A 13,066-nucleotide genomic window follows, 5' to 3' on the forward strand; every position below is an offset into this window, starting at 1 on the left:
GAGGAATGCAAAGAGCCATGGATTGAGAAGCACTGGGCCAGGGTGTCTTCCTGGATCTCCACTAATGGTGGGAACACAAGAGATACCTCCTCCACACTAAAAAGGCTGCACTTGCTACTCCATCAGTCTCAGCCTGTGCTGCTCCTCTGCCCTCCTGCTGCTCTCCCAGCTTCCATGTCCTCCTCTCCTGTGCTATTTTCCTCATTCCCTTTTAGCCCTCCATAGCTTGCTTCCTTCCTTTCTTTCCCTATCTCACTTTTTCTGCTCTTGACCCCTTCTGTCTCTCCTTCATTTCTCCAAGTACTTTAATCTTCCTCTTCTCCAGGCTGTTTCCTCCCTCTCCCTGTCCCAGCTCTCACACCTCTTCCTTATCAATGTCCTTTTGTGTCGGGTTGAGAAGCTGTTTGTTTACCTTCCCCTGGAGGGGACAAGGAGGGAAGGTAAAGACCCAGGAGTAGAAAGAGGCATAGTCTTTGCCGAAGACTATATGCTCGTGTCTAGCCACTGTCAGCTCTTTTCTGGATGTCCCTTGGACAGGTAGAAACTGTTAGGGCTGGTTGGGCAGAAGGTAGGAAGGGAGAAAATGACAGATGTCCTGATTTTGTCAGTCTCTGCCTGTCACCTAGTGTGTCACATGGATGGCAGGGGTTGTCACCTCCAGGACAATAGCTGGTTGTACTTAAAATGCATGTGCAAAATGCCATGGCACGGGACAGCAGTGGTGCAAGTAAAGGGAAGTGCAGTGGGTTTGGGATGGGGTCTTGGAAAGCCTGGCGCAGGTGGGAGGAAGAGGTCCCAACGAGGGAGTAGCAGGGGATGACTCAAGCCAGGACTGAGGTTGGCTGACAGTTTACAGGGGCCAGGGCTGGGAAGCCTTAGCAAAACTGTCTAAGAGCATGTGTCCATCTTGTGGCTTTCTCTGGTGCTGTCACTGCAAAGCAAAGGTCTCTTCACTCTTGCTCCCCCCTGTCCACACTAATCACCCATTCTCAGCACTGCTAGGACAGGAGGACCATACTGGCCCTTCACAGTCCTTTCACCACCCACCTTCATGGTTCCTGGTGTTCCTGTATGCAGTGTGTGCATATAATCTCGCACCCAGCTTCCCACCTGCACCAGGCCTCCTCGGCCCTGCAGAGAACAAAAGCCTCATCACCGGTGCCAGCAGCCGTACCACAGACCCTGCAGAAACCATCCTGCGATGCTGCTACCCATCCCGCCACCCACATTGGCCATCCACAGCCCAACACGGGGTCAAAGCCTCCTCCCAGCTTGTCTCCACCAGCCGGCCAGGCGTGAGGTGTCTCCAGCATCACCAACTGCCAGAAGTATCTTCTCATCCTACTCTGCTGTGGCTGCTTCTACATAATATTGTAAACCCAGTGCAATAGGAAAGACCCCCCCAGGGCACCTCTTCTTCACTGCGCTGAAGCATGAAGCCATGCTCCACCATCTTTAGCGGGGGCGTGCGGAGGTGTTCCCTGCACTTGCTTTCTCACACAGCTCTTTGGCAGCCATGCAACTGCTCTAGAGGAAGTCTCTTGCCACCAGGCTGCGTCACCCTGGGCTGCAGTATGGTCATTTCTATGACTTTTGGGCCCAAACAAGGGTTAACGCAGAGAGCCAAGGCTGCCCTGCTTAATGAAAGCAAAGCAGACCCCACAAAACAGAAGACAGAGATTTTCCTTTGCCTCTAATGTGAACTACAAGGACAAGGCTGCGTGTTTTGCCCTATATGTTTAAGAATTTTTGTTTGTTTGTAATAAGGTTTTTAAGCTCTGCTCTCTAAGTTCCTGTCAGATCACGGACTACTTCTAAAGGATCCATAAAAGCTTGCTGACAAAAGCAAGCTCAGGTATTCCTCACTGCCATCCGCTCACCCAAATATCCTACTGGTAACTGCGTATCTACCAGAAAGTCTACAAACGGCAAATTATCAAAAATTTCCCATACTGCGCCAACAGCAGGATATACTGCCGGGAAAAAGTCTCTGCTGATGGATAAGCTGGGAAAAGCCTGAACGGATCCTAGCTCTCGTGTGCCACCGTCTGAGTCCCAGGATGACCACAGCCGGTCAGATGCTCCCCTCGGATGCGTCATTCCTTGAACGGTACCACAGGGGGGTAAATTTTACACCGGAGGTCCCACTCAGTGCCCTCAGAGACTCAGAAACCCTTCACCACATAAGCCATTGACCAGAAGATTTTTGCAATGCATGGTAAATCCCAAAGGTCCTTTTTTTTGGGTTTTTTTTTTGTTGTTGTTGTTTTGTTGTTTTGTTTTTTTTTTACAGTAGACAAATTCCATTTAGGCTAAGACGGTAAGGAAGACCGCGGGAGGGTGTCCATGCTGTCAACAGAGCGAGCAGGAAGAGCGAGCAGCGCTACGTGTAGGCACTAGTGTTTGTGATTAGTTGTGAGAAGTTAATTACGGTTCTTCACCACGGTTCCTGAGCAGGCGGCTCGGGGGAAAGGCCGCCTCACCGGCACCTTTCCCACACCAGCAGAGGCCCCGGGAAGCGGCGCTGCGAGGGGTAGGCGCACGGAGGACGGCAAAAACCGCGCCTGAGCCACCCACCAGACCGGGGGGGTGGGAGGGGGGGGCTGGGAAAACGCCTTCCCCGGCCGCCTCAGGCCCGGCTGTGAGCCAGCCGCCGGTGCCCCCGCCAGGCCGGGAGAGGAGGAGCCGGGCCACGGCCCTCCCCGGCGGGCCTTGGGCGGACGGGACACCCGCGGCAGGGAAGACGCAGTGCCCGGGCCGGGCGGTACCGCCGGCTGCAGCTGTAGCGTCCCTTCCGCCGGCGGCCATTAAACCAGCCCCGCCTCACAACCGACACCGCCTCGTTTCCGCCGCCGACATTGCCTCGCTTCCGCCGCGCGCGCCGGATGCCGGCCGGGCGTCACTGACGGAGGCGGGACTTCACAGGGAGGGCGGGGCATCGCGGGGGGTGACGCTCGCGGGGGGTGACGCTCGCGGGGGGTGACGTCACAGGGTCAGGGGCGGGGCCATCGGGGGGACGGGGCAAGATGGCGCTGAACAGGAACCACTCGCAGGAGGGTGGTGTCGTTGTCCCCAACGGCGAGAGGTACCGGCGGGGCGGGAGGGGTCCTCCTCACACCTGCTCCTCGCAGCAGGGCCGGGGGCCGGCGGGACCTGGCGGTGGGAGGGAGTTCGGCCCCGCTGGGGCGGCCCCGTGGCTCGGCCCGGGCCGGCCCGGGGCCTGTGTTGTGCTCCCCGGCGGTGTGGGGACGGGTTGGGGCAGGCGGTGGGGAGCGGGCCTGGCTAGAGCCGATAGAGCTGCCCCGGCTCTACTGCTGAAGCTCCGACGGCACTTCGTGCTGCTCCGGCGGGCGTCCTGGATGAAGAGTGAGCTGCCATCACCTGAAAAAGACGAGGAATTGGTTTGGGTTATTTTATATCACGCAGTTAGTGATGTCAGAGAGGCAGACACCACTTAAGGTAGGAGTCTTAGTCACTAGAATTGAAAGTAAAAGGAACTTCTTGTCAGAGGCGAGGCCTGAGCAGAGCGGGTCCCCTCCTCGGCGCAGGAGGAGCGTCTCTCTTCGTGGAATCGCCACCAACGGCTGGACGCCAGCCCGTGCCCTGAATGGGGATTGACAGACCGGCTCGGCAGGCCTCGGCTTCGCTCCGATGGTGTTTGGGTGCTCCCGGCATCCCGGCCTTGCCTAGGGAAATCCTTGAAAACAGAGGCCCAGCAAAGGATTGTCGAGTTGGTTTGGACGTGGTAAACTGTAGGAAAAATTACTCTTCAAAAATATACTCCAAATAATGCTGAGTTACTAGCTGACTACTACTGCTTCAGTCAGGGAAGTCCTTTGACATGTAGAGCTTTTGCTGCTTTAAAGGTGATTGCAGTATCCTTAACCGCAAGCCATTCTTCAGGGTGCTGCTTAGTCACAGGTGGGTGCTCTGCAGGGTGCACGGCCCTCCCATGACAGCCCTGGATGGGTATGCAGGTGCAGACCAGTTCAGCTGCCTAATTATGCCCAGTGTTGGTGGCTGTACGTTATTTCCTTGTGCGAGTAGCTGGGAAGGAGTAAACATTAAAGGGGCTATGTAGAAATTCTTCCCAATGAGGCAAATGATGTGAAATGCTGCTACAGGACATGGTTGAGGAAATGTTCCGGTAAGGTCCAAGCTGTTGAGGAGTTGGTTTTATTTAGCTTAGAAGAAGTGTTTTCCCTCTGCATCTCAGAAGTGGAAAGAGCTCTGCTGCCTCATCGGTCTGTCCCTCCCAGCCAGTCTGAGAATATGCATCTAGCTCAACTATGAGTAATGTCCCAGTAGAATTTCTTGGTCAGTTTGTTTTTTTCTCATTAAAGCTAGGCTTTTTAGTGTCTTCCTCCTCGAATAGCTGCATTTTCAGATTCATCTATACTGTTAAGTTTTTCTCTTACCTAAGGAGCATGTAACCTGAAACTACAGGGCTTTTGGTTGTTTTCCCATACGGTGGCCCTGCTGATTCCTCCCTTCCCCCAGTAATTTTGCAATTTCCTGAGTCCTGACTTGATGTGGCTTCTACCCTAAGCTGATCAGAATACGTAAGATTACTTTAGATCCGTCCTCTTCAGGCTTGTGTTGGGTTAGGGTTTTGTGTTTTCTTTTTACGTGTTCTTGAACCATAAAATGCCTCGGGATTCTGCCGCTGTAACACACTGCAAGCTTGTCACCCACAAGGCTTTTTTATTTATTCTGCAAATTTTCTTACTAGGTAGTATGTTTAGGATCTGCCCTGTAGATTCAGTGTCACGCTTTCCCAAGTTTACTCTTTAATTTTTCCTGAAAATACATGTAATTTTTCAGGCACCTCCATATCTGTGATCCTGCAGCGTTTACAGTACTCATCTGACTTTATGTCATTAGCAAACTTTGCTAACGTCCCCCTAGATATCCAACAATAATAACCTTATTGTTGATATTACTGGCTCCTGGTTTTGTTCCTTAGCATGGTGCTGTTTATTACAAATATTTACTTAAACCATGTGAAGCAAGGTCAGCAGTGATGGTATCAGTTGAAGCAGCTTCCTCGGTTTGCACAGTGGGTGTGGTGTTACAGTGGTGCTGCTCCCCTGTGATGGCCAGTCCTGGATTTGAGCACGGAGTGGGAGAGGGAGGCTTGCTCTGAGATGATACCTTGGCCTTAAGGGGGTGCTTTCATGCACCTCCACCTTTTCTGTGCCCCGACCTTTGGGCTGAGGCTCTTCTCATGTGGGGAGGGGAATTCCTCAGCCTGATGGTTTTGGAAAGAGAAACTGTAATTTAAAACTTCCCTTTGTGGAGCAGGAGCAGGGGTTATAACAGGTGAGAGTATGAATTCTTCCACTCTGCATAAATCATCCCTCTCCATTGAAAGGAAAAAAGACAGGGCCCACATCAGAACTGATTTTTTTGGCATAATATTCAGAGTTTCTGGTGTGCTGTCCCCCTCCTGTGTCATGGGGGTGTGTGTCAGAGCTGTTACTGAGTTTCTCTCTCCAATTTGTCTGATTTCCTTCTTCAGTGTTCTCAAACAGTGTAAAGATGTGGAGCTCTCCTTCAGTGACGTGACAGGCAAGCCTGAAGCCTTCAAAGGCACCAAGAAAGGGATGTTGTATCTCACCCCTTACAGGGTAAGTCTGACGCCAGCGGGGCTTCTGCTTTCTCAAGGGATCTTGTAGACTTTAAACCTGAAACCTAGTTGGTGATAGAAGAAGTGATTTTTGTTATGGGATGAATGACTGAGAGTCCTGGGTTGGAGAAGGGAAGGTGGAAATAGGATAGTTCATGCCTGTATCACAATCCCAATTCCCTACAAAGGCACATGCGGTCCTAGAAATCACTGTCTAAAGAATATATTTCATATAATGTCTCAGTCGATACTATTTTTTTTGAAAACTGTCATAGCTTATCCTTAAAAAGCAGAACAGTAAAACTCGGTAAATGTGCATGTATGTTTTAAGTGATATATTATTTTGCAACATACATGCTTCGGGCAAGTGAGCCATGTGCCATAAAATCCTGCAATGTTAAGCTGTGAAATAACACAATGCATACTGATACTAGGAGTTAAGTTACCCTTTTTTTTTGAATGCTGCTACAACTAGAACTCTGTGACCACTCTTTATATGTAATTTAAGTAATTCAGAGGTATTCCCTCCTGTCTTGCAGATGATCTTTGTGTCAAAGGGCAAGGATCCTATGTTGTCTTTCATGATGCCGTTTTATTTGGTGAAAGGATGCTCAATCGAGCAGCCTGTTTTCTCTGCCAACTACATCAAAGGACAGATTCAGGCCGAGGCAGGAGGTATGTGCCCTTTGTAGACTGAGCTTTTCACAAGTGTCCCAAGTCCTTTTCTGCTGAACATCAGATAGATGGCTTACGGGCACAGGAAAGACGGGCAGAGTAGCTGTGGCAGTATAGCTAGCACATCCACCCTGAGGTAACTTTTGTCATCTGAACTTTAAGGCACTGCTTCTGTGTTACTTTCTGTCCCCAAAGCTGGTAACTGACTTTCACTGGATGACTCTTGTTTAATTCTGTAACTTCTGTCTTGCCGTCTATGTCATGTTTACTCTCTTTCCATGTGTGCTTGTTTTCGCCTCTCTCTGACCTGGAAGAGTAGGTAAGTGACCAAGTCACCCCTCGTTGGTATTGATAGAGACAATTAGCAACCACTTTTGTTTTCTGGAGGTCAGTAGCCACTTACCGACTTGGGTACGTTTGCGTGCATCTTGGATGCTGCTGTGTATCATTGATACAGCTTTGTTCCGAGTTTGGTGATGACACTGAAGTAGGACTTACAGTCATGGTCATGACCAAACATGGGGAATTGCGGCAGATAAATGGGGATTAAAAACAAAGCTTCTGATTCAAATTTCTTCCATCTTCAGCCTTGGAATTAGTTTATGTGCGTTTTGATGGCATCCGGAGAGCTTATGCTTTTGCTTTCTGTTCTTAACAATGTTTTAAAGTGACTGGGTCCTCTGGGGATTGTGGATCAGCCCACTTTATTGGGCGGAAATCATACAAAGACAGTGTTTTTAAACAGGTGAATCTCCAAGGGGGGGACTTCGTCCGTGGTGAATTGTTTTGTTATATTTCTGTACTTTATTTCTACATTGTCCCCAAGAGACTATCTCTACTTTTACTAACTTCATTGTTAGACAGGGAAGATAAATCTTATTTTATGAAATCTTTTATTTAAATAACATATATTTTCTAAAAAACACCAAAAAAACCCAAAGCATCCCCCCAAGAAAACCCCAAACAAACTAGAAAAAAGTACCTACAAAACAAAGTACTCTTACTGATCTTGCAATATCATCGCCTACTTGAATTTTTTTCTGAAAAATTGCTGTTATACCTAAGCATTTATAATCTGTCTGAGCTTCTGTGGGTCCAAGAGATTAAAATGTTGCGTCTGATTTAAATCCTAGCTTGAGTTGCAGATCCTGATCTGCAGTCCAAAGGGGTCAGCAATAAAACTTCATTTGAGGGCTTTCAAATTAAAATCCTCAGTGAATTAAGCGTTCTTTCTTTACACTGTGTTCATTATTAGGTTCTATTAAACCTTTCAGGAAAGAACAAACCACTTAGTATGTAGAGTAGGCTGCTTCTACGTAACTGTAGAGAGGATTGACTTTTAAAGGGTAAAGAAATAAATTCCTGATCTTCTTGAGATACTGTTTTGGGGGACATCCGGTAGCAACGCCATGATTCTTTCCTCCTGGTAGCAGGACACAAAAGAGTCTTGAAATAAGAAAGAAAAAAAAATAATTGGAGTATTACCTGTTTTGCTGTCTTGACTGCTACTGAGGAGGTTAATAGTCCGTTTCACTTCTAATTCTCCCTTTCCTAGGTGGCTGGGAAGGGCAGGGGACATTTAAACTCACTTTCAACAGTGGAGGAGCCATTGAGTTTGGACAGCTGATGTTCAAAGCTGCTTCTAATGGTAAGGGGTCTTCAGAGCCTGCAGTTCCCCCCATGGTTGGCTGAGCTAGTTAGAGAATAGTGCTCTTTTTGAACTTCATGGGAAGAAGGGTACCCTGTGCGCTTTTCCACAGCAATGCATTTTTTTCTCTTTCCAGGGGAAGTTTTGTTTTTCCTTCCAATCTTTTTTCTTCATTTCACTTCAGTGCTTTGTGCAGTGGAATATTCTGGGGGTTGTGCTTCTAAGGTGGACCACCTTTTTCTACAGAACGTTATTGCTCCTGGAATAAAGTTGAAATATGTGATGGTGAAAAATTGATTTGCTTACCTACCCTCAGCTGAGTTCTGTAATACAGGAGTAAGATGGGGGAAGTTAATGTGCGCATTTGGAGAGAGGAAAAAAAAATTTAAAAAAACAACTTATATTTAAAACTTTCAAATGGGGGGAAAATGTACATCAACTTTTTTTCTGGTAAGAAAGCTTTCTTTTTAAAGAAGTGTGCATTTAAAAATGTACTTTTTTTTTTCCCTGATAAGAAAGTTTAAAAGGAAGGAAAAACCACCCTACTGATCCTTGCTCTAGAATGGTCTTTTCTTCCAGCAGTGGGAGCTCTTTGATGGGACTGGTACCTAGTATTTTTGCAGCTGGTTCCCTTTAGGACCCTGTGAACTTGCAGTGAGGAGACTAATGCTTTTCAAGCGCAGTACTATGCCAGGATTGTTTAGTGAATTTAGATGAAGGGAAATAGTGATGCATGAACAGAACTGTTTTCCTTTTATTCTATACGTTTAGTTGTAACAAAAGGATATCTGGCTTACTAAATGTGTTCTTCTTAGCTTCCAGTGGCGTTCCTCTCCAGAACCCTGGCTATGGCTATACACCTGTTCCCGGAGGGTATGCACCCCCCCAGCCTGCTCCTGGGGGTTATTCACCTGCGCCGGGGGGCTATGCTGCTCCTCCACCACCAAATGGACCGTATCCTTATGCACCACCGCCGATGAGCGCCTATGGACCAGCTCCACAACCCATGGGATATCCATACGCCCAGACTCCAGGTTTGGAAGTTGTGTAATGATGACTGGCAGGGTGTGTTTGGTGTTAGTTGTAAAGAAATCACAATGGTATGACGAGGGTTATTGTAGTTTTGTCTCCTTCAAGGATCCTTGTCCTTGCAAAAATCTGTCTTGTGCTTTTGATCATACCCATGTATGTCTACAGTTGCAGCTGATGGGAGATGAAAATGGGGTTTGTCAATTGTGCTGCTGCTTGGCAGATCATTATTTGCCTGCTGGCATGCTGGGCGTTAGCAAAATGTCAAATCCCTCCTGTCTGCACCTCTGCCAAGCCGCAGAGCTTTCCTCACTGCTGCACTTGTCCAGAGATAATGTGCTGTTGGGCCTGTGAGCTCTCTTCCCTTCTGTCCCATTGCCATGGTCCAAAACATCAATCTGGTGTCATCTTTTTCAGGTATTTACCCACCACTTCCAAACATGAACCCTGTGTATGTGCCACCTCCTCCCCCCTACTCCGGGCCATCTCCTGCAGGACCCTCAGCCCCCTCTGCCCCCCCAGCCTGGGGAAGCCCAGGGATGCCAGGTAAATGGGACTGGGGGGCTGACAGGGTCTGGGTGAAAAAGGGTGCTTGGGGCCTTGGGCTGTGGGTGGCATTGTGGGCACAGCGTGGGGTGGGGAAGTTGTTGCAGGAGGTCAGAGTCATCTTGATCTATTATTTGAGATAGCAGAGTATGGGGGGAGCTGCTCAGCTCTGCACTGCACAGCTTGTGGTCAGCTCTAGCCAACCTGCAGCTTTCCTGAAGTGCTCTGAGTTCAAACCCAGCTTGCTGCGATTACTGCTAGCTGTTTGGACGCTTGTTGACTCCTCAAAAGAGCTGTGGCTGGGGAGAAGGCCCTGGGACTTGGTCCACTGCCTAAGGTGTGTGAGATGGCTTCTTCTCTTTCCTTTCTAGGGGGCAGTAAGGCCATGGAAGCCGCTTCCAGTGCGTATTACAACCCTGCTAACCCACACAACGTGTACATGCCCATGGTGAGTACTGCGCCTGTGGCCTGCGTGTGCCTGCTCTCTCTTCTGTCACTAACGGAGACAGCGGTTTGCTTTCCTAGCAAAGCCTAGTGTGCCTTCATCTTGAACGTGCACAGAAAGGACGCATTTTCCTGTGAGGTGTGGGTGATAGTGCCATGAGGAAGGCTTGTTAAATCCTCAGTCGGGAAAGGAGGAGGGCCTGAAGATTCACCCAGTAACAGCCATTCAGTACAACAGAAGCTCTCTGCTTCTCTTGGGCCTGAAGGTGGGGAGAGTGGGACACTGAAGGATGTTCAAGGGTTTCATTTTCACTTTTTTCTGGGCTGCATGGAGATGAGGAGGTTTCTTAAAGTTCAGTCAGTAGCAGCCGGTAGGTGGGCTGTAGCCTACATCTGGTATGGGACAGCCAGTCTGCCTGCGCCCTTCACTGCCTCACATGCCTTTGTGGTGGGCGGGACAGCGATGGAGCAGCAAAGCTGGCCCTCAGCCTGGGGACTTGCTGCCTGCTGGGTCAGGGCTATGAACATCAACAGAGACAAAACCCTGGAAGTTAGGGGAGGATGGGGATTAAAACAGATTAAGTGATCTATTATTTGCAATAGACCATTTGTTACCTGTTTTTGAGAGGACCTTCACTAGAAAACTTTATGAGAGGTTGCATGTATTCTGGAGCATTACTGATAGCAGAGGGAAATGGTCTGGTGAAATGCCAGCTTAAAACACAGCACCCGGCTCTGGCTGTAGCTCCCTGAAGAGCAGTCATTTCTTGTAAGCCAAGCCTGGGAAGAGTTCGTCATAAAATCAGCAGGGTTGTTGACTCTGCTGTATCTCGTTCCAGGATCAGCCACCTCCTTATACACCTCCTGAGGATAAGAAGAACAACTAACAGAAGGAAATTGCAACCAGCCTCCCACACTCTCTCTCCCTAAAAACAACTTGTCTGTTACTACCCCTCGGGTTAGCATAACTCTAGGTCTCTTGGTATATACACAATATATGTAGTGCTGGGCAGGGGAGCGCCTGCCCTCCTTAAACATAAAGTCAGTGGCAATACAAGGCGGAACAGCAACACTTTCCTGCTTATTTGCTTTATCTCGTGGGGTTGAAGCACTAACCTTTTGCTCTACCCTTGGCTTAAGGAGAGAGATGGACTTCTTAAACTGGCAGTAGACCACAGCACTAATCTAGGACTAAAATATGAAGGCTGTGGGATCTTGGAGTAAAACTACTTGCAATGCCAAACTTTTGACTTCTGAAGCACCAACGAAGAGGAAAGGTATAGAGAGCCCCGAGGTTCCTTGCGTAGACTATTGGGTGGCCCAGAAACGTGTTAAATTTCCTTAAATTCTGGCACTCTTCAGCGTGAGGTGGGACTCTGGAAATCCTGTATCATGCTGGAAACGTGTTTCATCTCCTGGATTAACAGTCATGGTGTGATGAACTTGGGAAGTGCATCCTAAGAGACACTGAAGCATTTGGCTGCGCAAGAGGGAAGTGGGCAGGCCCCAGTCAGCCTGCCTTGGTAGACATTGAACAGAAAAGCAAACAAAGGTGTGCCTGCGGGGCAGCGCGCTGATACTGGCAGGCATGCGAATCGGTCTTCCTTTCCCTCTCCTAGAAGCAGGTCCCATATCTGTGCAATGATCCTGTGTCAAACAGCCGTTCTTCACGCGTAATAGAGTCAAGTGCTGCACAGGAGGCTGCTTGCCTTGGAGCAGAATATGTTCCATTGGGAAGATGACCTGGCACTAGCCTTGTCAGGAGACAGGTCCCGCAGCCCTCTGCTGAGCAAGCCTGTGCTGCGTGATAGCCCCACAGGGGAAAACCGGCCTTCATCTCGTCCTTGGGCCGTTACAGCCCGCATCTGAGCAGTGTGGGAGGGTGGGGGCCGTAAAACCAGAGTTGGGTTGCTCAGGGGTGCAGTGCCCTCTCTCAGCTGGGAACCACTGTCTGGTGTGGATGTTCCTCATGCTCAGCTCTCTTGCAGAGACCGGCTGCTCAGCCAGAACCTTTCCTTCTTCCTTAGGACATAGTGCCATTAAACCTGCTCTGAAGAGAGTCTCTGGTAGTCTGGTTGGAGACCTTTGTGATCCTTTACGTATGGGGTTATAGTACTTCTTCCTACAGCCTTCCTACCTTCACAGTGAAGGGGAAGGAGCGTTTTCCCTCTTACTTCCCTGTTTGCCAGGGCTCTCCTGTAAGTCAGGCTTGCGTGACTTGCAAGTGTGAATTCCTAAAGCAGCCCTATATGGGGGGGAAGTAAATTTCCTTATCTATAAACACCTGAGTTAGAGATATTCTAATAACTATTTTAAAAAAAAAACAAACCATGAATGTTTATAACTTTTTGAATTGCACTTTAATACAGGAGTGTTGATACCTTTATCTGCCTGTTTGCTGGTGTGTGTGTGTGTTGACCTTCATTCTTGTCTACTGTACGGAAGGCTGGAACAAACAACAGCCACTGGTGGTGTTCCCTTGGGTCGGCTGTGGGATGGTCCCTCTCTCCCTGGTGTGTGGCTAAGCTGGATCTGGAATTGAGTAACTGGAGGGAGAGAAGATAATGGGGCTCATCCTCTTGCTGCCTGGGGAGGGTGGAAGGCTGTTTGTGCCTTTGCTGTCGCCTAGATATCCAGAACTGGCATGTGTTCATGTCCTCGGGGCAGGCAAAACACTGCATTTAGCAGGGGACGTGTCACCACCCAGCTACTCACTATGGCTGTGTTTGTAGCACCTCTCCTATGTACGTTTACTGCCAGAAGGAAGGCCTGTCTTTAAGAGGAATTCCTTGCTAGCCAGTGGGGGAAAAATAAATACATGGTAAAGAAAAGTGGCACTGAACTGTGGACTGTAAAATCTGTTTCCCCTTGTGCCAAGGAAAGACGTTGCCCAGCTGAACGTGATGGAGCTACTGGAAAGCCCTTTCCTACTCTGCATCAGTCCAGTCTCTCACAGGAAACCAGTTCTGTTTCTTAGCATAGTTCTTGTCTTCAGTTAATGACCCTGTGATCTGACATTAACCAAGTAGCTATAGCTGACGACACTGAATAAACATGCAACAGAGAGCCTGTGACCTGCTTCCCTTTTATTTCAA

At 48.9% G+C, this 13,066-nt stretch overlaps 1 protein-coding gene across 2 annotated transcripts; it reads left to right on the forward strand.

The window, feature by feature from the left end:
• Positions 1-3,004: 3,004 nt before the first annotated feature.
• On the forward strand, positions 3,005-13,037 carry WBP2NL (WBP2 N-terminal like). Of its 2 annotated transcripts, none has more exons than XM_054210039.1 (8): positions 3,005-3,085; positions 5,522-5,630; positions 6,169-6,304; positions 7,860-7,952; positions 8,768-8,986; positions 9,399-9,527; positions 9,899-9,975; positions 10,811-13,037. In XM_054210039.1, the coding sequence occupies exons 1-8, from the start codon at positions 3,027-3,029 to the stop codon at positions 10,856-10,858; spliced, it is 870 nt and encodes a 289-aa protein (XP_054066014.1). In that variant the 5' UTR covers positions 3,005-3,026; the 3' UTR covers positions 10,859-13,037. The 2 variants fall into 2 exon arrangements, with proteins under 2 accessions (XP_054066014.1, XP_054066023.1); XM_054210048.1 differs by lacking the exon at positions 3,005-3,085 and adding an exon at positions 3,283-3,752.
• The last annotated feature ends 29 nt before the right edge of the window (positions 13,038-13,066 follow it).

The sequence above is a fragment of the Rissa tridactyla genome, chromosome 1, assembly GCF_028500815.1.
Source record: "Rissa tridactyla isolate bRisTri1 chromosome 1, bRisTri1.patW.cur.20221130, whole genome shotgun sequence".
Taxonomy (NCBI): Eukaryota; Metazoa; Chordata; class Aves; order Charadriiformes; family Laridae; genus Rissa; species Rissa tridactyla.

Excerpts from the sequence above, each read along its gene's own strand:
- WBP2NL (XM_054210039.1), top strand. The coding sequence starts at position 3,027 with ATGGCGCTGAACAGGAACCACTCGCAGGAGGGTGGTGTCGTTGTCCCC. Across the intron at positions 3,086-5,521 it reads GTTGTCCCCAACGGCGAGAG|TGTTCTCAAACAGTGTAAAG; the intron begins GTACCGGCGGGG and ends TTCCTTCTTCAG. Across the intron at positions 5,631-6,168 it reads TGTATCTCACCCCTTACAGG|ATGATCTTTGTGTCAAAGGG; the intron begins GTAAGTCTGACG and ends CCTGTCTTGCAG.